Consider the following 25,252-nt stretch of genomic DNA (forward strand, 5'->3'; position numbering starts at 1 on the left):
ACTTCCATTTTCTGCATGTCATTTTCCTTGTTCTGCCCCTAAATCTCCTTCTATCACACAGTTGTGCTGGAGTCTCTCTAAGCCTACTTTTGCTTGGGAGGCTGCTCAATTCCTGAAATATTCTTTGTTCGATTAAACTCTATCAAATTTGATTTGTCTAAGGATTTTTTCTTTTTACAGATGGTGTCAGAAGTGGGATCCAAAGAAAAGCTTCCAGTGACCCCCAGGAGCACTGAGTGACCAAGCAAGGTACCTGCTGGGCCCATTGTGTCCACTGTTTTCTTGTAGAAACTGGGGATTATTGGTTAGTTCTCCCTTGAATTCTGAAGCCCCACAGATTTGTGTTTTGAGGCTTTCTGAGTTTGAGTAAATTTCTGATCCAAACTGGGTTGGAAGTTGCAATATAAATTGGGCGGGGCCCAGAATCAGATTAGCTCTTTTAATTAACTGAATTGGATCTAGTTAGAGGCCTTAGGTGTCTGACTGGGTCAGAGAGAAACTAGGATTAAATGGTTATACTATAGGGGATGCAAACTTCAGCTTTCATAAATTGACAGAGATTTTGTTTATTTTTCCTGGGCATTTGGGTATGGAAAAATTATTGGTTAAATTGATCTGGCCGGGCGCGGTGGCTCAAGCCTGTAATCCCAGCACTTTGGGAGGCCGAGACGGGCGGACCACTAGGTCAGGAGATCGAGACCATCCTGGCTAACACGGTGAAACCCCGTCTCTACTAAAAAATACAAAAAACTAGCCGGGCGAGGTGGCGGGCGCCTGTAGTCCCAGCTACTCAGGAGGCTGAGACAGGAGAATGGCCCGAACCCGGGAGGCGGAGCTTGCAGTGAGCTGAGATCCGGCCACTGCACTCCAGCCTGGGCGACAGAGCGAGACTCCGTCTCAAAAAAAAAAAAAAAAAAAAAAAAAAAAAATAAATAAATAAATAAATTGATCAAGGAGATCTGAGAGTCAGAGCCAAGATTCAGAGTAAAAATGGGATCCTTAATTTCTTAAGATCTGAGTAGTCTACCTTCTAGCTATGCCTACATTTACACGTAAAAAGTATTAGGCCCCAGAAGCAGCAAATGGTTATAGAAATGTCAAAATCTTACTAAAGAGAGTTTAAAATTAGAGTGGAACATTCCAAGTGAACAACATTGCACTTTAAGAAGTGCATTTGAAAGTGAGGGCCCCCTAATTAGTCTCATCCATGGAGGATTTAAAAAAAAAAAAACAAGCAAAAAACCAAAAAAAGACTTTTGCTTAAAGGCAAATAAAAAGCTAAAACAACTAATTGATAAGAAAAATGGAAACTGCTAACATTTTGGCTTAGTTACTGTGATGGTTAATACTGAGATGGTTAATACTTGATTGGATTGATCCTGGGTATGTCTGTGAGGGTGTTGCCAAAGAAGATTAACATTTGAGTTAGTGAGCTGGGAAAGGCAGACCCACCCTTAATCTGGGTGGGCACCATTTAATCAGCTGCCAGAATGACTAGAATATAATGCAGGCAGAAACAACAAACAACAAACAAACAAACAAACAAAAAAAAGTGAAAAGACTAGACTGGCCTAGCCTCCCAGCCTACATCTTTCTCCCATGCTGGACCCTTCCTGCCCTTGAACATTGGACTACAAGTTCTTCAGTTTTGGGGACTCAAACTGGCTTTCCTTGCTCCTCAGGTGGCCTATTGTGGGCCTTGTAATCATGTGAATTAATACTTAATAAACTCTCATACACACTCCTACACACAGACACACACACACACGCGCACACACACGTATTCTATGAGTTCTGTCCCTCTGGAGAACCCTGACTAATGCAGTTACTATTCCATCCCAAAGGTGAAAAGAAAGCTATCCTAGATAAAGTCTTTACAAAAGGAAGATACTCAGTAAAGTAGGTTTGCTTCTTTTTCAGATCTATCCATACTGAGTTCAGGTATAGAGAATGCTTTCTTTGTCCTATTCCTTAATGTACTCCACCCTGAACTCAGTAATTTTAGCTAAGAAAGAGTAGCTAAATTAAAAAGACCATCTATCAAACTAAAATACACCTACCTGGCACTTAACCAGCTGTCTTGAAAGACATTCGTAAAAGCAATTTACATCTATAAAGGAAATCTCCATTTGTAAGAGCTCTGTCTATGTACATTAGAAACTCTTAAACATTGTTTTAGGTATGACAAGTCACACCTTTGTTTAAGGTGCTTTTCTCACATCTTGACTTAACTGAACTTTTACTTACACCAGTTTTTCCTTGGTTTGAGCAAATGATACAATATGTAGGCCTAAAGTTTTAGCTCTGTGCTTTTGAAATACAAATCTTGTTTCACGTAAGAATTGTGCCTTTAGACATACCAATTTGTTGCCTACTTAACAATTGCTTAGAACAATGAAACAGTTAATTGGAAGATTGATAGGCTGAAGGGGGGAAATCCACTTAGAGTTTGGCAAATGAGAATCCTTTATAAAATCTGTAAGATCTGCTTCTGTCTGTGTTTGTATGTCCATATACATTATGTGTATGTGATAATATTTTGGGAAAAAAAGCTAGTTTTAAAAATTGTTGGTAAAATAGGAATGGCTTCAAAATTATCAGTTAAATATAATTCAATACTTGCTTGATTTGACTGTAAGTTTGTTTTTGGTTGAACCTCTGGATTTGAGAGTCTGGGTAGGTGGCCACGGTGAGGCATGGCAACATGTTCTCAGTACCTAGACCAGCAGCTACAAGACAGAGGCAGGCCCAATATGGACCCTTCTTGTCTCAGCTTTGCCTCCTGGCTATTCTGTGAGGGGTTCCATCCTCCAAGCATTTTCTCCCTGGCTGTGTCTTTTACCCTGACCTCAATACCTGGTATATAAATACAGGACTCAGGCCCTACTTTTCATAGTCCTCTTGGGTGCCACATGGCTATTTGGAACCCAGGGTGACTGGGAAAGACAATAGGTAGGGTATTTATGCCATAGTTTCAAAATTATTTTCAGGAATTTGAAATTTTAAAGTCGACTTTTGTTAAATTAATAGTCATAAAATGCCTGAGTCATTTTTAAACAAGGTAAAATCCTGAAATATTAGTTATCAGGCATGAGTTTAAGTCCATATACCTTGACATATTATTTTTATGTGGTATAGAAAAGCTAAATATACTTAGATCTGTTAACAATAATTTAGGAAAATGTCTGTCTAAAAATTATAAACTTGTTTTTATCTATAAATACTGATATAAATCAGTTCAAAATTTCTTCCTAATATTTTTGTTTCTTTTTACTCTTTTTTTCTCTAAACTTCTCTTCTCACTTCATTTCATTCATTCGATCTTCAATCACTGATAGCTTTTCTTCCAGTTGATCGAATCGGCTACTGAAGCCTGTGCATTCATCACGTAGTTCTCGTGCCATGGTTTTCAGTTCCATCAGGTCATTTAAGGACTTATCTACACTGGTTATTCTAGTTAGCCATTCATCTAATCTTTTTTCAAGGTTTTTAGCTTCTTTGCGATGGGTTCAAACTTCCTCCATTAGCTCAGAGATGTTTGATCATCTGAAGCCTTCTTCTCTCAACTCGTCAAAGTCATTCTCCTTCCAGCTTTGTTCCATTGCTGGTGAGGAGCTGTGTTCCTTTGGAGGGGGAGAGGCACTCTGATTTTTAGAATTTTCAGCTTTTCTGCTCTGTTTTTTCACCATCTTTGTGGTTTTATCTGCCTTTGGTCTTTGATGATGGTGATGTACAGATGGGGTTTTGGTGTGGATGTCCTTTCTGTTTGTTAGTTTTCCTTCTAACAGTCAGGACCCTCAGCTGCAGGTCTGTTGGACTTTGCTGGAAGTCCACTCCAGACACTGTTTGCCTGGGTATCAGCAGTGGAGGCTGCAGAACAGTGAATATTGCTGAACAGCAAGTGTTGCTGCCTGATCATTCCTCTGGAAGCTTTGTCTCAGAGGGGTACCTGGCCATGTGAGGTGTCAGTCTGCCCCTACTGGGGGGTGCCTCCCAGTTAGGCTACTTGGGGGTCAGGGACCCACTTGAGGAGGCAGTCTGTCCATTCTCAGATCTCAAATTCCATGCTGAGAGAACCACTACTCTCTTCAAAGCTGTCAGACAGGGACATTTAAGTCTGCAGAGGTTTCTGCTGCCTTTTATTCAGCTATGCCCTCCCTGCCAGAAGTGGAGTCTACAGAAGCAGGCAGGCCTCCTTGAGCTGTGGTGGGTTCCACCCAGTTCAAGCTTCCCGGCCCCTTTGTTCAACTACTCAAGCCTCAGCAATGGCGGGTGTCCCTCCCCCAGTCTCGCTGCCACCTTGCAATTCTCAAGACTGTTGTGCTAGCAGTGAGCGAGGCTCTGTGGGCGTGGGACCCTCCAAGCCAGGCACGGGATATAATCTCCTGGTGTGTCGTTTGCTAAGACTGTTGGAAAAGCACAGTATTAGGGTGGGAGTGACCTGATTTTCCATGTGCCGTCTGTCACAGCTTCCCTTGGCTAGGAAAGGGAATTCCCTGACCCCTTAGGCTTCCATGGTGAGGTGATACCTCACCCAGCTTCGGCTCACACTCGGTGGGCTGCACCCACTGTCCTGCACCCACTCTCTGACAGGTCCCAGTGAGATGAACCTGGTACCTCAGTTGGAAATGCAGAAATCACCCATCTTCTGCATTGCTCATGCTGGGAGCTGTAGACTGGAGCTGTTCCTATTCGGCCATGTTGGAACTGCCCCTCTCTTCCTAATATTTTCACTAGAAATTAGGTTACTGAGAGTTAAAATTGTAGTTAATATATGTAATTAAAACTACTAGATATGAAAAAAACAATTATTTATACAGAATGTATAAACAAAAGCAAGATATGCTTTTGGTGAGGAAAGTTGTAAAGGCATAAAAATGTGTGTTGACATAAAAATAATTTTGTCTAGTGTAGAATTTTCTTAAAAATTTCAAATTGAATACGAAATAGGTAAAACTAAATGAATATAGGGAGTTTGGAAGAGCAAGAAAATGTAAAACAAAAAGGGTGTATGAAAATCTTGTGTGGCTAAAAGCTGACAGATCTGATAGATTTAAAAGGTTTTATTACAATTAGCTTTAGTGTTGATAATACACTAATCCAAAAGTAAAATTTGGTTTTCTGTTTTGAACAAAAATTTAATGTAGTGTTAACATGTCAATAAAATGTTTTTGTTCACCTTTTGAGTAAAAAGCAAAAAATAAGAAACAGTGATAAGAGAGAGAGACATATTCCATCTCATGGTGTATCTCTCAGGTATTTTGATTGTCTGGAAAACCGGGTCTTCTTTCAAAGTATAAAAGTTTTTGCTTTTTTGAAAATCTTTAAATTACTATTTCGGCTACATGAATGATCATTATTTTACAGTGACCTGTGATTCTATTTTGGTTAAGTGTTTTAAAACACATATTTGACAGGTTTCCTAAAATCAAATTTCATCTTCATAATTAAGTCTTTTTTTTTTGACCCCTAAAGTTAGGATGCTAGAGAAGGACCCTGCAGCATCCAAAGGCAAGAGAAATAGAATTATTTGATGTGTTAAATCACATGGGAAGCCTTATCAAATAAGAAATGATGTTTAACCTTCTTTGAGTTGTATTTCATAAATATGTTATTAATATATGTTCCAAAATTGTATGGCATTCTTAAAATTCTGATATGTCTGGGTATAGACTATCACTCATAACTACAGTTAATGTGTTAAATTATTGTAGACTACAGAAATAACCAAATTTCCTGTGGATTGTGTCCTTATGCCTATCTTAAGTCATTTCCACAGTTAATTGCTTAATTCTGATGCAGTTTCTGAAAACTTCACAAGCAAGCAAAATCCTAGAATCTTGTGTCTTCAAGGAGGTTCATTAAAGGATAGAAAGGACACTAATAAGCATTCCTGAATATAGGTTCCTGGTAACTATATGACCATATCATTTGAATGGGGTAAAAATTCCCTTTATGATATCTTTTATAATAAGCCAGTAAACTAAGTAGGTGTTTTCCTCAGTTTTCTGAGCTGTCCCAGCTGAACCCAAGGAAGGGCTTGTGGGAACCTCAGTCTCCAGCCAGTCAAAGGACAGGTGACAACCTACTACTTGCAGTTGGCATCTTAAGTAAGCTAAGTGTTGTGAGACTGAGCCCTCAATCTGTGGAATCTTCACCATCTTCAAGTAAATAGTTTCAGAATTAAATTGAATTATAGGATATCCAGTTGGTACCTGCTTGGAAAATTGTTGGGGCAGGGGTGGGTGGGGAAACCTTTACATTTGGTCACAGAAGTGTTCTATATTGAGTTTGAGACTAGAAAGCAAAAAAAAAAAAAAAAAAAAAAAAAAAAAAAAAAATTGTCTTTTCCTTTACAGAATCTAAGCCCTCAATAGAATGACACCAGTGTGTGGTCAGGAATGGAGAAACCCAAGAAAATTTAGCATCCCAATATTCAGGTGTCTTCAGTATGTAAAAATTCTTTTACATCCATGCTTTAAAAGAACTTAAAGTCATTTGATAATGAAAACAATACTTCCAGTTTGGTGTCTAATACTTTTACTTCCCAGCAGCATAATACCACTTTGGTCAGGTTGAACCACTGCACAATTTTGCAGCTTTTTCAGAAAAATAATGAAAACAATTGGAAAGACATGATGTACATGCAAGTGGTGAGAAAATGATACTATTGTCCAATCCTTCCCCATAAATGTAAAATATCCTTAGTTCATCTCCAAACTGTGTATTTGTTATAAGCCCTTATATCAGGGATTTTGTTTCTTTCAGTTTTTGTAGCACCAAATAGACACAGTGGCTAACAAGAAATAAATCTGAAAAGTCACTGAAATATTTATCACATGTCAGAAATTTTCTGATCTATACCTTTAACCATGTTCCTGGCTTCACATATTCTTCTTAAGAACTATAACATAAGATTGAGTTCTCACCCTGTATTTGCTACTGATGTGATTTGTTTACCATGAATAATACTTCATTAATATCTTTTGTATATTACTTTACAATTTCCAAGTATTTTATATACAGTGACTCACTTAGTGACTCATTCATTTCAGTGTAATGGTGTCCCCCCAAACCACAGATAATGATTAGACACATGAGCTCTTGTGTCAGACTGCGTGGGTTCAAATCCCGGTTCCACCTTCTAGCTGTGTGGCCTTGGACAAGTCACATAATATATCTGTGCTTCAGTTTTTTTAATCTATAAAATGGAACCTACTGAATAGAGTTGTTGAAGGGATTTAATGAGATAGTCCATAAAAGCACTCAGCACAGTAGCTAGAAAATAGAGCTGCATAAATGTTAGTTATTAATAAATTACTTACCTACCTCACCGGGGTATAACTGTGGTTTATAGATAAACTAAGCAGCATTTTCGAGCAGTGTTTTTATAAAAGCAAGCTCACATAAATCCGTGCAGGGAGTATTTCATGATTTCCATGGGGTGAGGAATTTTATTTTCTCTATCAGGTGTGAAGAGGACCCAGTGGACAGTAAACTCTCTAGTTATTGCTAGGGTAAATGTGGGAGAGTTTCTCACAGTAAACTCCACAAGGGATTGTGTCTGTTTTGTTTGCTGTTGCATTTCCAGAACCTAGCATGCACTAGGTACACAATACATATTTGTTAAATGAATAAACACAGGGAAACATCTGAATAAGTGTGTGATTAAACTTCAGCTTAGTATATTCTAGGAATCAAATATGAAAGGATAAGTGATCTTTTGAAAGTAGGAAGAGATTTAGGGATGGTGTCTCCAATTCTTATGAATTTCTTAGAGAACGGTTGTTAATAAATATCAAAGGGATAATATGCGTAATGATCTTTTTATATAAAAATGACAACATCTTTTATAAAATTTAAAAATGGGGCTTTATGTTTGAATCATTCCTGCCAGAAAATTCAGAAAGCTTATATAAAGAACTAGAAAGGTTGGGTTCAACTCAGTGTAAAAACTCTGTATCCCCAAACATTGTTCCTTATCCACTGTTCAAATGTCCTCAAATCTTTGAAGTCTTTAATTAATGAAATTCCAAATTCATACATCTAAAAAGTTTTTATAAAGACTCAGTTATGGTTCCAACCATGAAATTTAGAAATCATAGTGACAATCAGTATAATATAAGCTGGTAAAATCTGTGAGATTTTCAGAAGGTAAAATCCATTTTTTTGTCTATTCATTAATTCAGTCATTTATTCATCCAACAAATACTGAGTACCTACGTTGTGCCAGACAGAGGTCAAGGCAGTCACAGCCCTTTCTCTATAGAGGTTTCCAGCTAGAGAGGGATGAGATGGGTCAGGTCACCCCGTATTTTGGAAGATCTTTTCCGTGTTGGTCTCCCTGAATCTTCAGAGCATTGAGTTCTATGTTGTCTAAAGCTGGTCTTATGAACAGGCTGTGTCTGTATGATAAAAACAAACTAGCTAAAAGATGAGAAATTCTGGCATTATTCACACATCCACACATATCTATAGATGTTTAAAATAATGTAGACAAAATATTTCACCTCTTGGAGTCCTACAGGCACAGTTGAGTAACAGGAAATGAGATAAGATCAGTTTGATGTCACAGTTGAAAACTGCATTTGTAAATTGTGTAATCCATCTCGAGCCAAGTTCTTTGGAGACAGCCTAAAATCCTTAAAAAGCCTATGCATGCTAGATTTTGCATTTAGATCTAAGTATTGTCTTAAAAGATTGTGATTGTTCACATAACTGGAGAATTCCCTATTGACTACATGATTGAGGAAACACAAGTCTGTTATTCTTTCCAAAGTCAATTGTAACTTAAGCTCATTATCTCCCTGCAGATGTTCTGTTTCAAATGACAACAGAATCAAAATGCAAATGCTCCAGTGAAAAGGCTTGAAAGCTCTCTTTTACTGAACTATACTCCATGTATTTGTCTTCAAAATCATAGCAGGAAAAAGTTTAGAAAAATCTATCCCACTGACCACTGACCTAAAAAAGGGAAAAAATTAAATTTCACCAGGATTTCTGGTGATATCGTAGCAGTTTTTTTTTTTATTTTTGACTTTTAATACCTAATTTGTTTATTACATTGAATTGAGCTTCATGTCAGAGCAATGCAGGTTTTTAGTTTAATATAATCTGGGACATGTCAGTGGCTCTAATATGATCATTAATAATGAAGATAATTAGTATAACACAAGTTGTGGTAATTTTTTCCCTCTTCTTCTGGTTTCAGTGAAACTTAGGAACCACAAGTGGCTTAAGTCTTAGTGATCGCTACTTCTGATTAAAGCTTTAGGAAAAGGCTTACATTTCAACCAATAAGATTTTACTGAAGGAAAATGGTCATTTGTATATGAGACCACTCTGAAGTATAATCCGTCCTTAGAAGTCCTAGGTGTGATGGATTGCCTCTTTACTTTGACAAACAATCTGGCATACCTTTATCAACACTTAGCATTAAGCAAATGAAGCGTAAATACAAAGGCTTCTAGAAAACACAAATGTAAGCTATCTTACCACTTGATAGTTGTTTCTGTAACACTGTGACAATATTTGTATTGATGTGAAACCATATGATAACTTTAATATTGAACAAACACTTATGACTAAGTGAAAACATACTCACTCACCTTAAGCTCCAAATTTATACAATGTATTGAAATGTGTTGAAATGACCATTTTCTCATGGCAAGGGTTCAATGATTTCCCTTTATGAGAATCCTGTGGCATTGCCTGAATAGCTTTAATATATCTTTGTTAAATGATAACTAAAATATATGTTTTATTAAATTTTTCTTATAAAAATGTGAACTATCTCTTTCAAACTGAATAATACATCGTCTCCATTCATTCCCTTTTATCATGCTTGTCTATTTTGTAAATCTATTTTACATAACATTCAGGGTCCTCATTGACCCCACCCCACCACCCCCGTTGTCTCTAGTAAAAAATGATATGTATTCCAGGATGGGAATCTGTTACCACAGCGGGGCATTGTTGAAATTAGCGAACGTCCTAGTTTCCTTGCTGTTTTTCCTCTGGTGAGGGATGCATTGTGAAGAGCAGGGAAAACCTGGTATTGACAATACTATCACCCAACAGGGCATAATAAAATGTGCTGGGTAGTTTTGATTGGTTTTGTTTTATTTACAAGAAGACAGTCTAAACTGAGCTTCATACATTTCTATTTTGGGGGATTATCTGAAGTGTCCAATTATATTGTATCTTGGGGAATCAATTTCTGTATTTGAGAATAAGGAATATTCAAATATTTGCCTCTGGTTTCCTGATCTATTTTGAATACTTCAACTAAGCAATTATCCTTTTCTCAGATACATTTCTGTGCTTAAGGTATTCAAATGCTCAAATAATTATTGCTTCCTATTTATTTCATAAAGATCAGACTTAGGTGCCTAGATTTACCATAAACCAAAAATTATGACCTGTAAAGGTAGTTCTAACAGATTATTTTCTAGGGAATGATATTTTCTGAAAGATGGTATCTCACTGTCTATTTACCTATGGGAATATATTAACAAAGTAGGTGGTTTTTTTTTTTTTTTCTCTATAGAGGAAGCAGCATCTGCCATTCACAATATTGATATCACTGGTTTCCATCTGCCCAATTATAAGAGAAATAATATTTGTTTATGTTAGAGTGCCAAAAATATCTAGTTTATATTTGGGGAAATTGACCTAAACTTTGTGTGACATAAATATTTGAATATATATGCACATATAATTTAGTTTTGCTAAGTTTTAAAATACGAAATAGGCTTCCATGACAGCACATCAGTGTCAGTAGAGTTTAGATTTCTTCAATGTTTATCAATCAAAAAGTATAAAACTCAACAAAAAATATTGAGAGTGGGGTTATGTATATAACATATGAGAATCTGTTCACGGGGCTAGGTCCTTTGCTAGTATTCTCTTACTAGATTCTTAACACTTGGTAAGAAAAGAACCTAAGTTGTAACGAATGCACTCTGATAATATATATTTTGTAGAATAAATATACATTATATTCTGTTGGAATTAATAATAATAGATACAAGCAATAATTAGATCAAAAACTACAGTGCTAGAGTTCCTACCCTTGCTTCTAACAAACTGAAAGTTGAGCTAAAATTGGTCCATTCTATTAATGCATAATAAAATTCGTGGAAACAAAATAAAAATCCGACTGCTTCTAGAACCTGAAGAAAATATAAATATACTATGATACCTTGCGATTTTCAAGAGGAAAACAGAGGTTGAACTTGCAATTAACTGGAATTCCAATTCAGACAACTCAGCACTATGGATTGTGGAGCAGGTCAGGGTAAGGGGCAATGTGTAGGTTTCTGTCACGTGGCAACACCCTTTGAACTGATGCAGTTTGAATTATAGCCTAATGAGGGGTTTGCTAATATCTGGAAAAGCTATGGACCCAAGATTCACTCAATCTTGGCCCTGGTGATTTATTTAAAAGTCACAGACTTTATTCTTCTTACACTGTTTCAGTTTGCAGACTAGAAAACCTCTCCCTCTGCACACTGAGAATTCCCACTGCCGTGAATGGAAGGTCAATGTATGTAAAGCCCACGTGAGCAGTGGCGGTTCAAGCCCAGAGAAAGAAGGTGTCGAGTTGCCTTGGTAAAGAATTTATACACCATGTGTTCACAGCTTCTTGACAGGTATAATTATCTGTGTTGTCTTTTACTATGTGCCGGGATTCTGAAGCACGATTTCAAATTTGTGACTATAGGATGTTTGATCAAGTAGCTTTCCCTCAAGGGCCTGAAAGGGAAAAAGAGTGAAGAGAAATCAGTGATTAGTATTCATTTGTCAACTACAATATGCTAAAAATATCAAAAGAGCATATGCTATGTGAGAACAGCAAGGATTATTTTGGGTGCTATCATTCATGCACCATCTTCCACATATGAAAAAATTCGTTTGATGTTTGCAAAGGAAGTAATTATCAAATGAAGATGGAAAAGCCACAGTTGTTCCCTAAAATGAAAGAAAGAACACCAGTTTGGAAACATTTCAAATGTAAAACATTTCTCTCTTCCATTTCCAGATGATTCTATTTTTCCTCATGAAGGCAAAGAATAACCAACATTTATGTTATGACTCTTAGGGCTTTTTGTAGTGCTTTTGTTGAGGTGGAAGCCAGCAAAACCTCCCTCTGCTGGGCTGGAAGCACCAATATTCCTTCTCTGACGCAGACATTAAATCTGTCTCTCTTCATGAGGTCAGCCTGACACCACGTGGAACAGAATAGGCAATTGCCTCTATGGTCAGATTTTGGGGAGCAGTCTTGCCAGACACTTCCCCCCATACCTGCCACTCTTCCACGATTAGGGGGTCATTTCTTTCAGAAAGAACAGTGATTTTTACATCTTTGTTCTCTAAGCTGCAGATATTTTTATTTCAGTGAATGCCAAGCACCATATTGAAAACAGATTTTAACAAAATTGTTCTGTTTACTTTACGTCAACACTCTCCAGCTGCCGTGCTTTAGAGAGATGTGCCCAACCTCCCCTGGGGTCTACTGAGTGGTTTGAATACCGTGCATAAAGCCATTGTGTTTCCTCAGGAGTCACTGAGATATTATATAACAACACATGAGCATTAACATTTTAACTATTACAACATCACCACTCCGACTACTACTCCTATGACTAATGAAAATTTATGGAGTGCTCACTAAGTGTCACACAGTTTGTTAAGAGTTTCACTTTTTTTTCATATTTAATCTCCACAACAGACCATTTTACTGAAATCTTAGATTGAATAACTTCCTAAAGGTCATTTAGCTGTACAGTGACCAGAGATCTAGACTGAGTTCTTTTTTTTTTTTTTGAGATGAAGTAAATCTTTGCTTCCCGGGCTCAAGCGATTCTCCTGCCTCAGCCTCCTGAGTAGCTGGGACTATAGGCGTGTGCCACCAACCCCAGCTAATTTTTGTATTTGTAGTAGAGATGGGGTTTCCCCATGTGAGCCAGTCTGGTCTCAAACTCCCGACTTCAGGTGATCTGTCCGCCTTGGCCTCCCAAAGTGCTGGGATTACAGGTGTGAGCCACCGTGCCTGGCCTAGAGGCTGAGTTCTTAATGAATGATATGATAATATAACTACATGTCCTGAAGGAATGGGACTCAGAACAGGTGAGTTTGGGTAAGTCTTGGATCTTTTCAACTATCCAGGGCAGGAGTCAGCCTGAGAGAAAGCACTGGGCATTCAACATGTGGGCCACTGACATACCTGTTGGGAAGAACCAGCTGCAACAAATGTTAATATTGCCCTCAGTCATGATTTATAATTTAACTGATTAACAATTTATTTTTAACAAAAGCTTCTTTTCCATATTAGTGTGGATCTGGTTGATCAAATTGCCTTACTAACTCTTAAAAGAGCCATTGTGGTAGAAGAATAGTGCCTCCTCATCCACTAAATGTTAAGTCCACATCCTAATCTCCAGAACCTATAAATATGTTAGATTACATGACAGGGAAATTAAGGTTGTAAATGAAATTAAGGTTGCTAATCAGCCTATGTTAAAATAGGAAAATTATCTTGGATTATTTAGTTCAACCCAATGCAATTAAAAGTGGAAGAGGGATGTGTCAAAGGAAAAAAATCACAAGAGAAATTTAAAGAATATTTTGAACCAAGTAAAAATGAAAAATAAAAATGTTTTGATAAGTTGTGGGAACAAAAAAATGAATCATCTATACCTCTTCCCTAGGAAACTAGAAAAAGGGCAAATTAAATCTAAAGTAAGCAGAAGAAAACAAATAATAAAAATTAATGCAGATTAATTTTTCATTAATAAAAATTAATGTGGAAGAAATCAATGAAATTGAAAATAGGAAATTAATAGAGAAAATCAATGAAATCAAAAGCTGATTCTTTAAAATGATAAATAAAAACCAAGCACTGTGGTGCATGCATGTAGTCCCAGCTACTCAGGAGACTGAGATGGAAGGATTGTGTGAGTCCAGGAATTTAAGTTCAGCCTAGGCAACATAGCAAGACCCCCTATCTCAAAAAAAATAAAATAAAAAGACTGATAAAATCAATAAACTTCTAGCCATGCTAACAAAAAGGAAGAGAGGACACAAATTATTACCAATATTAGAAATGAAAGCAGTCACATCACTACAAATACCATGGACATTAAAAGGATATTAAACAAAATACTATGAACAACTTTATATCCACCATTTTGATAACCGAGATAAAATGGACCAATTCCTTGAAAGACACAATCTGCCAAAACTCACATAAGAAGAAATAGACAATTTGAATAAGTCTATATTTATAAAAGAAATTGAATCAATAATTAGTAACATTCCAAAGCAGGAAGTACCATACCCTGATAGGTTCACTGGAGAATTCTACCAAAATTTAAGAAATAAGTTATACCAATTGTCTATAATTGCTTTCAGCATATCAGACAGAAGCAGAGGGAATACTTCCTAACTCATTCTATATGGCCAGCATTACATTAATACCAAAGCCAGACGAAGACACTAGAAGGAAAAAAAACCTAACTACACACCAATATCTCTCATGAAAATAAATTTAAAAATCCTCAACAAAAGTTAGCAAATCAAATCCAACAAGATATAAAAATGTTAATGACCTTAATGTCCATTCATAAGAGATTGATTATTGTATACCTAGACAGTAAGACTTTACACAGATATTTAAACTGTAGACCTAAGTCTACTAATGTTAACCATATTGTTTAATTTTTAAAAATCAGGCTATAATTTAGTATGTAAAATATGAGTGAAAATAAGCATATATATATATATAAAAACACATACATATAAACATACATATATAGAAATTACATGTCTGGAGAAAAAACAACGTGTACTAAAATGAAGTGAGATCATAGCTGAAAGGTTAATTTATTCTTTATACTTCTCTACTGTCTAAAAATTTTGCAATGAAAAAGTGTCACTTTCATAGACAATAAACATCAAATGTAAATCAGTAGAAATAAATTAAACAGTTTTACAAGCACCAAGACAACAACACAAATGAAAGAGTGGGACAGAAAAGAGCATTGTAATGAAGGCAGAGGTCAGAGAAATGCAATGTGAGAAGGACTCCACCACCGCTACTGGTTTTGAAGATGGAGGAAGGGCCCAGGAAGCAATGAATTTTTCCCCCAGAGCCCCCTAAAGCCCAGTAAAACTGTGTTGGACTTCTATCCTACAGAATTACAAGATATATTTTTAAAATTTGATATTCAATTGGCAAATAATAATTGTATATGTTTGTGATGTACAAATTTCTGATGTACAAATACATTTGTGATGTACAAATATATTGAATTGATGTTTTGATATGTTTACAATGTGAAATGATTAAACAAGATAAAATAATTAACACATTTTATCACCACACACACTTATTTTTTGTGGTGGAAATATTTAAAATCTATCCTTTTAACAATTTTGAAATAGACATTATTATTTAACTCATCATTCTGTGCAATAGATCACTAAAGCTTATTCCTCCTGTCTAACTGAAACTTTATACCCTTTGGTCAACTTCTCCCCTTTCTTTTCCTGTTCACCCTTCTTCTGAAACCTCTGATAATCACCATTCTCCTCTCTACTTCTATGAGTCTTTTTTTTTTTTTTTTTTGAGACAGAGTCTCCCTCTGTCGCCCAAGCTGGAATGCAGTGGTGCGATCTCGGCTCACTGCAACCTCCACCTCCTGGGTTCAAGCGATTCTTCTGCCTCAGCCTCCTGAGTAGCTGGGATTACAGGTGCACCACCATGCCTGGCTAATTTTTGTATTTTTAGTAGAGACAGGGTTTCACCATATCGGCCAGGCTGGTCTCAAACTCCTGACCTCGTGATCCATCAGCTTCGGCCTCCCAAAGTGCTGGGATTACAGGTGTGAGCCACCGCACCCGAAGAAGTCTAACTTTTTTAGATTCCACTTATAGGTGAGAAATGTGGCATTTGTTCTTCTGTGCCTCGCTTATTTCACTTAGCACAATGTCTTCCAGGTTCATCCATGTTGTTGCAAATGACAGGATTTCCCTCCCTTTTGAGGCTGAATAGTATTCTGTTATGTATATTCATTTAACTGATGCTGGACACCTATGTAGCTCCTTTATCTTAGCTAGTGTGAACAATGCTGCAATCTACATGTACTGCAGGTATCCTTTTAACATGCTAATTTCGATTCATTTGGATATATCCCCAGAAGTGAGATTGTTGGATCATATGGTGGTTCTAATTTTAGTTTTTGAGGACCCTCCTCTATATTTTTTCCCAAAATGTCTGTATTAATTTACATTCCCACCACTGTTGCATAAGGATTCCTCTTACTCCACACCTTTGCAAACACTTGTTATATATTTTTTTCTTTTTTAAAATTTAAAATTTTACTTTTTTTTTTTTTTAACAGATGGGGGTCCCACTGCGTTGCCCAGGGTGGACTCAAATTCCTGGACTCAAACAACCCTCCTGCCTCACCTCCTCCTCCTCTGTAGCTGGGACTACAGGTGCTTGCTACCACATCTGGCTTTGTCTTTTTTTTGATAATAGCCATTCTAACAGGTGTGAGGTGAGATCTCACTGTGGTTTAAATTGCATTTCCCTGATTATTAGTGACAATGAGCATTTTTCATGCATCTGTTGGCTATTCCTTAGGCTTCTTTTGAGAAATGTCTATTAAGTCATTTCCCCATTTTTGATTGGGTTGTTTTCTTGCTATTGAGTTTTTTAAGTTTCATACATATTTTGGATATTAGTCCTTTATCAGATGTATGGTTTGCAAATATTTTCTTCTAATCCATGGGTTATTTCTTCAGTCTGTTAATTGTTTCCTTTGCTGTGAAGAAGCTATTTAGTTGGGCAGAATCCTGTTCATCTATTTTTACTTTTGTTGCCTGTGATTTTGGGAATGTATCCAAGAAATCTTTGCCCATATCAATGTTGTGGAGCATTTCTTCTATTTTCGTCTAGTAGTTTCATAGTTTCAAGTCTTACAGTTAAGCTTCCAATCCTTTTAAGTTGGTTTTGTTATGGGGTGAGATAAGGGTCCAATTTCATTCTTCTGCTTTGGATATCCAGTTTTCCCAACACCACTGATTGAAGAGATTGTCCTTTTTCCATTACACGTTTTTGGTGCCTTTGTCAAAAATCAATTGACGGTAAATATGTGGATTTATTTCTGGGTTCTCTAGCTTGTTCCATTGGTCTATGTGTCTCTCTTTATGTCAGTGGCATGCTGTTTTGATTACCATAGCTTTGTAATAGACCCCAAGGTCAGGTAGTGTGAAGGCTTCAGTCTGGTTCTTTATGCTCAAAGTTGATTTGGCCATTTGATGTCTTCTGTGGTTCCATACACATTTTGGGATTTTTTTTCCTACTTCTGTGAAAAATGACGTTGGAATTTTGATAGTAAGAGCACTGAATTCTACAGCATTACAGGAGACAATAAATTTGTGTTATTTTAAGGTACTATATTTGCAGTAGTTTTTATGGTAGCCATGGAAAGCTGATGCATCTTTGAGGATGAAGTACTTTAAAGGATGGGGTACTATTTTAAAGGTAATTGATAAGGGTGATTTGGATAACTGCATGAGACTGAATCCCCAGACAGTTCACAAATATGTCTGTGAAGTGGGGTCAGGAAAAGTAAGGGCAAGTCCCACTGAACAAAGAGGCAGTGTGGCAATATGAGTAAGAGCAAGAGGCTTTAAAGCCCATGTTCCTGGGTTTGAATCATGGCCCTATTACTTGTTACAATAGATGTGAAATGTTACGCACATTTTAAAAACTCCTATATGCTTCAGTTTCCTACTTTATTTTTAATTTTTTTAATTTTTAATTTTTGTGGGTACATGATGTATATATTTATGGGGTACATGAGATGTTTTGATACAGGCATGCAATGTGTAATCATCACATCATGGAAACTGGGGTGTGCATTTTCTTAAATATTTTTCCTTTGCATTACAAACAATCCAGTTATACTCATTTAGTTATTTTTAAGTGTACAGCTAAATTGTTATTGACTATAGTCACCCTGTTGTGCTGTCAAATACTAGGCCTTATGCATTCATTGTGTTTCTGTACCCGTTAATCATCTCCACCTCCCTCCCCACTCCTCCACTATCCTTCCCAGCCTCTGGTAATCATCCTTTTACCCTCTAGCTCCATGGGCTCAATAGCTTTGATTTTTAGTTCCCACAAATAAGTGAGAATATGTAATGTTTGCCTTTCTGTGCTTGGCTTATTTCACTTAACGTAATGATCTCCATGCTGTTGCAAATTACTGATTTTTTTTTTTTTTTTTTTTTTGAGACAGAGTCTTGATCTGCCATCCAGGCTGGAATGCAGTGGCATGAACTTGGCTCACTGCAACCTCCACCTCCTGTGTCCAAACTATTCTTGTGCCTCAGCCTCCGAAGTAGCTGGGATTATAGGTGTGTGTCACCAGCTCCGGCTAACTTTTTTTTTTTTTTTTTTTTTTTTGTATTTTTACTAGAGATGGGTTTTTGCCACGTTGGCCAGGCTGGTCTCAAACTCCCAGCCTCAAGTGATCCGGCCGCTTTGGCCTTCCAAAGTATTGCGATTACAGGTGTGAGCCACCATGCCTGGCATAAATCTCATTCTCTTTTATGGCTGAATAGTGCTCCATTGTGTATAAGTACCACATTTTCTTTATCCATTCATCTGTTGATGGACACTTAGGTTGCTTCTAAATCTTGGCTAATGTGAACAGAGCTGCAGCAAACATGGGAGTGCAGATATCTGCAGTGAGAACCTCCAAACTGTTCTCCATAGTGGTTGTACTAATTAGTTTGCTACTTTAAAACAAGATGAAACATAGTACCTAATCTTCATAAGGCTATTGAAAAGATTAAGTAATTTAATATATATGAAGCACTTAAAAGAGTTCTTGGCACACACTAATTGTTTAATAAGTGTTAGTCAGCTTTATGATTATTTCTGTCCAGTGTTCTGCTTGGAAACTCTGGGTTCCTTGTGTTCAGTTTTATTGGAGTCATCCCCTGGAACTTGGTTTTCTCAGTGACTGACTGGGCTGATAGTTTTGGTAGTAATTCCCTGGATTAGATCATCAGGATCATGTATGTGGTAATGCTAGAAGAAGGTAGAGAAGGCTTTTAAAGGTAGGCAAAATAAAGAAAATGGGGGGTCTTCAGAGTAAGGGAAAAAGAGATTTGGGGAGGCTACCGGCAAATGCTAGCAACTTTGTAAATTTAATAAGATACAGGCTGGTTTTGACTGGAATGAATTCTCCACCCTAGATCCAGTCATGGAGGTCAGGGACAAGATTTTGGTCTTGACATCCTCAGAATGTTGATATCTCCAGAGATATTCCTTTCTTCTTACTTTTATTTTTTGAGAATGTGGGTGAAATATGATATACATGGAGTCAAAATAAGAAGCTGAGGTGCTTAAAGCTGAGTAAAATATAACAGTCTGATATGGTTTGACTGTGGCCCTACCCAAATCTGAACTTGAATTGTATCTCCCAGAATTCCCACGTTGTGGAAGGGACCCAGCGGGAGGTGACTAAATCATGGTGGCTGGTCTTTTCCGTGCTGTTCTTGTGATAGTGAATAAATCTCGCGAGATCTGATGGGTTTATCAGGGGTTTCTGCTTGTGTTTCTCCCTCATTTTTCTCTTGCCATGGCCATGTAAGACGTGCCTTTCGGGCTGGGCTTGGTGGCTCATGTCTGTAATCCCAGCACTTTGGGAGGCCGAGGTGGGTGGATCACTTGAGGTCAGGAGTTCGACACCAGCCTGACCAATATGGTGAAACTCCGTATCTACTAAAAATACAAAAATTAGCCGGCCGTGGTGGCAGGCACCTGTAATTCCAGCTACTTGGGAGGCTGAGGTGGGAGAATCGCTTGAACCCAGGAGGCGGAGGTTGCAGTGAGCCGAGATCGCGCCACTGCACTGTAACCCGGGTGACAAAGCGAGAATCCGCGTTAAAAGGAAAAAAAAAAAAAAAGTGCGTTTCCCCTCCAGCCATGATTCTGAGGCCTCCCCAGCCATGTGAAACTGTAAGTCCAATTAAGCCTCTTTTTGTTCCTGGTTTCGGGTATGTCTTTATGAGCAGTGTGAAAACGAACTAATGCAACTGTTTCTCAAAAAAAGTGGGTATAGCGCTAACAAAACCCTTATTCATATTCTCTGTTTACATTTCTAGCATATTATTGCGCAACAATAATACTTTTTACATTTTAGAAAATGTAATCTATATCGTTCAATATTGTCAAATACAGAAGTTAGGGGAAAAGACAATTGATTTTTACTTTAAGAGAATTTACAATTAAAAATAAGCATAAGACACAAATTCCCTGCACAGTACTTGCATTAAATCTGTTTTCCGTTTGTATTCACTATTTATCATTGCTAGATGCTTTATAACTTTTACCATCTCAGATAAAAAAACACATTATTCCTAATTTCAGATTAGAAATTATATTTCATTTGATAAACAATAAGATAATATCAGACAAGTATTTTGATTTTAATTGGTTTTTGCTTGACTGGTTAAATTTTTAAAAAATCTGAGATGCTTAAAGTCTAATAGTTCAAATTAGCTTCAAACTTTTTTCAGAAGCAACTGTAGTAAGAATTAACAAGTGTGACAAATCCCATTTAGTCCTTAGAAATCAAATTAATTAAAATGTAATTAGGAGCTAATGTAGGTCTCTTTGACTGAAGTCACCATGAAAATCCATGAATGACATGACTTGGTTATATTTTATTTGTACCTGAAATGATCACTACAGTTTTATCTCAAGGGACCATGCTTATGTGTATTGCAAGTGCACAAACAAAAATTTCATGTTCACCTAAATAGAACTCTATTATATCTCATGCCAGAAAAAACACAGTTTGCATAATAAAGGCTTTTTACTAAAAATACTAACTAGTCTGTGGTGGTGAAACCATAGGAAATTTAATGAAGATGGATGGAACGGAGAAATGGAATTGAGTTATATGGCCCAGCAAATAATTCTGGCCAAGTTGTATACTTTTAAAGATGATTGAATGAGTATAATATTGGAAGCCTTTAGTAAGACCTTAGAAGTCTGAATGGGAACATATTTGTTTCAAAATACTAGCACAATTTTACTATGGACCAATGTGGTAAATCAATTAGGAGAATTGGTATACATCTATATTATCAAGGATGAGAGAAAAATGAGTTAGTAAAAAGAGTGTAAATGTTGTACTAAGGAATAATGCATTGTCATTACCACAAAAGAGATCTTTAAGAGCTCTAAAAGTACAAATGTAAAGTGGCTTTATATTTGGAATGGATAACAGAGAACGATGTGGACAAAATGACTTGTCCTTGTCTGTCTATAGACCTCTGTCTCAACTACATCATCCTAGACCAAGTCACCATATTTCCTGCCTGGACTACTATACATTAGCCTCCTAATTGGTCTCTGCTTCCACTCTCAGTCTTCAATAACCTATTCACACAGCAGCCAGAGTAATCTTTTAAATAAATCAGACCATGTCACTCCTGTGCTTAAAAACCTTTAGTGGCTTCCAGTGCAATAAAATCTAACTTCCCTCAGTGGCTCACAAAGGTCTCTGTGACCTGGTCCCCAGCTATCCCATTGACCCCATAGCCACCACCACTGTTCTTCTGACTCACTATTCTCTAACTACTCAGGCTTTCTTTCTGTTCCTCAAATATGCCTGTGACAGAGCTACTGCATTGGCTATTTCTTTCTCTTTTTAGTCTTTTTTCCTTGCTGCTTGTGATTCAGTCCCATCGAAATGTTACCTCCTTTCAGAGATCTTCCCTGATCACACAGTCAAGTTACCACCAAGCAGTTCTCTATTTAAACCCCCTTTTCTACTCTGCAAAGTACTGGTCCCAATAGGATATTTTTATTTACTTGTTTATTTGTTTATTAACTATCTCCTGCAACCAGAATGTAGGGATGAGGGCAAAAACTTTGCATTATTCACGCCATTTTTGCAGCTCATTAAACAGTGCCTCACTTATAACAGTGTCAAATAAATACTTAATGTTCAATAAATGTATTTTTAGGATAGAATGCAATTTGAGATAAAGATACTGAAACATGGTATATATAATAAAAAATAGCAGCCTATGAAAGATAGATTGTTGAATTCCCAGAATTGTTGGAGAACAAATCCCATACCTTTTACCCCCTTTTCTATGTAGCTTCTTCTTTTCACAAGTGTCACAAACAACTGAAAGCCTCATGTTATATCCAGTGTTTCTCTTTGTGCAAATAGTAATCTGATGTTGAATGACCTAAAACCACTATTACCCACAATCATTTTTCTAAGAATATTTGAAGCTCACTTCAAATACACATTCGCAGACACCATAGTGTAAAGGTATCTAACAATATGAACTGTCTTCTCTAAAGGATAGCAAGGAAAATTTATATAACTCCAGAATATCTGATGTTGGCAGATGAAAACCTGGTAGAGTAAAAAGGAAAAGAATTCTATGTTTCTTGTAAATGTAGTCATGGGAGATCCACTGAAGTTATTTTAGCTTCATATTTTCATCTAAAAAACTTTTTATTGATACTTGCCTTGAAGGGATTTTTTTCTGAGGATTAAGGACAAAATGTGATAAGGGCATAGGGCATAGTAGGGACTTCAAAGATGGGGTCTCTTAACATTTTTTCTTCAATTTTCTTGATAATATGTAGCAAAACCTGATTTAGTATTCTTTGTTACAAAGTGGAATTTAGAAAAAGGCAGGAGAATCTTAGACACATTTTATTTCTACTTTACAACTTTTTCAAAACTCTTAAAGTTTTATTTTTAATTGACAAGTAATAATTTTATGTATTTATGGATTATAATGTGATGTTTCAATACGTGTATACAGTGTGGAATGATCAAATCAGGCTACCAAAGTTGTCACCACAAATACTTATTGTTTCTTTGTGGTGAGAATATTTACAGTCCATTCTCTTAGCTATTTTGAAATATGCAATACAATATTATTAACCATAGGTACCAAATTGTATAATAGATCATCTTAACTTATTCCCCTTCTACCTAACTGAAACTTGTACCCTTTGGCTAAGACCTTTTCCCTTTTCTCTCTCTCCCCTCCTCTCCCAACCTCCCAGCCTCTGGAAACCACATTCAACTCTCTACTTCTATGAATTAAAGTTTTTCAGATTCCACACATAGGTGAGATCATGTGGTATTTGTCTGTCCATGCCTGGCTTATTTCACTTACTATGATGTTCTCTAGGCCTATCCACGCTGACAAAAATGACAACATTTCCTGCTAATTAAAGGCTAAATATTAAATGGTATTCATGTGTGTGTGTGTGTGTGTGTGTAGGTAGATATAGATATCTATCACATACTTATCACTTTTAAAGAAACGTATTCATTGATAGCACTTCAGTTTTCATATCTTGGCTGTTGTAATAATGCTGTATTGAACATGGGAGTGCAAACATCTCTTTGACATATTGATTTCAATTCCTTTGAATATCTCCCCAGAAACAGAATTGCTGGATCATATGGAATTCTATTTGAACTTTTTGAGGAAAATCTGTATTGTCTGTCAAATTGGCTGTAGCAATTTATACTCCCACCAACAGTGTGCAAGGGTTCTCTCTTCTCCACATCCTCGCTAGCACTTGCTATCTTTCATCATTTTGATGATAGCCAATTTAAAAGGTATGAGGTGATATCTCTTTGTGGTTTTAATTTGCTTTTCCCTGATGATTAGAGATGCTGAGCATTTTTTCATATAGCTGTTGGCCATTTGTATGTTAGACACACTTTAAAGGAGCATGAGAACTTCAGAATCTCTTAGAGCATGGACAGTGGCAGGTCTCAGCTTCATTCTTTTCAGTGGGGCACTTTTCCAATAAATTGTATCTCAGTATTCTAAAGGAGATCTTTCCATGGTCAGTGCTATAAGGTTGTGCAGTTAATACACTGTGTAAAGGTAACTGGCCAACAGGGTGAGTGAGGCCTGGAATCCAGCTCACACTCTTCTCCTTAGGATCCGGGTTTGCACGAGGCTGCATTTTCTTAATTTGTCTAAAAGCATCCTACAGCCCATACTTGTCCCTTTCAAAGTACATCATTTTCCAAATTATCTTGCATTTGTGGAGCATATAGCTGAATGGCACATAAACTATCTTGTTTATATATTTTTAGATCACTGTCTTTTGTTTGATTGATTTTGTTTGGATTATTTAAATCTAATGGTTTTGTTTCAGCTAAAGAAAATATATTTTAGAACATTTTATATATATATATATATATATACTCCTTGTATCAAATAAGTCACTTCTCACCTATGACATGTGATTTTGTTGTGTTTGTTGCTGCTGCTGCTGTTGCTGCTGCTGAATTAGCAATTGCTGCTGCTGCCGACGCCTGGCTGTTCGTAGCTTTTCAAAGCGAGCCTCCATTTCTTCCAGAACTTTTGGGGTGTATCGCACTACCAGCTTGACGCTGTCTTTAGCAGCCTTGAGTAGTTCCACAGCTTTCTCATGGTGTTCTCCTTCCACACTCTGAAAAGACAATGACACTTCTTAAAGGGAGGAGGTTCAATGTTCTTTTCCCTGAGAGACAAATCTGAAATTAGTATCATATTAAGAACCCCAAATTTAAATTTTTAAGAAAGCATGGCAAATGAGTTATCTTACCATCATCGTTATTATGTATTACACTCTGATTAAACTATAAGCAGGTTAGGCTGCACGGGGTCACAGAATGGACTGCATGGGGATTCAGGTTATGCGGGTGAAAAGCAATGAAGACCTAAGTTATAATGCTAACATTAGGAATGAAATTTCCAAATTGCATCTGGAAGAGTAAATGCACTAGTCAACAAAATTTTGAAAAAAATTAAAACATAGTAACAAAGAGGAAATTTCTCTATCAGGTATTAAAATTTATTAAGAATCTACAATGATTAAAGTGGTATCTTATTGTGTGTATAAAAGAGATAGTAGAACATAGCACAGAGTCCAAAAGGAGAGTCATCACATGGAAAGTATTATTTATTATAAATGTGGACTTTAGACCAAAGGAGAAAAGGGCTATTAACTAAATTAAATAATACAAAATAATGGAGACCCAGCCGGGCGTGGTGACTCACACCTGTAATCCCAGCATTTTGGGAGGCCGAGGTGGGTGGATCACAAGGTCAAGAGATCGAGACCATCCTGGCTAACACGGTGAAACCCCGTCTCTACTAAAAATACAAAAAATTAGCC

At 36.8% G+C, this 25,252-nt stretch overlaps 1 protein-coding gene across 4 annotated transcripts in view; it reads right to left on the bottom strand.

Annotated features, from left to right (window-relative positions):
* Nucleotides 1–6,523: 6,523 nt before the first annotated feature.
* Nucleotides 6,524–25,252, bottom strand: part of LIN7A (lin-7 homolog A, crumbs cell polarity complex component) — a 154,111-nt gene continuing 135,382 nt past the window's right edge. For all 4 annotated transcript variants that reach the window (XM_045366612.2, XM_074007484.1, XM_005571635.5 and 1 more), the window contains 2 exons: nt 24,326–24,544; nt 6,524–11,757 (listed from right to left, as the gene is read on the bottom strand). In XM_045366612.2, coding sequence (XP_045222547.1) covers nt 24,326–24,544 — 219 coding nt within the window. In that variant the 3' untranslated portion in view covers nt 6,524–11,757. The remainder of the gene's footprint in view (nt 11,758–24,325; nt 24,545–25,252) is intronic.

Source organism: Macaca fascicularis, chromosome 11 (assembly GCF_037993035.2).
Source record: "Macaca fascicularis isolate 582-1 chromosome 11, T2T-MFA8v1.1".
Lineage (NCBI taxonomy): Eukaryota > Metazoa > Chordata > Mammalia > Primates > Cercopithecidae > Macaca > Macaca fascicularis.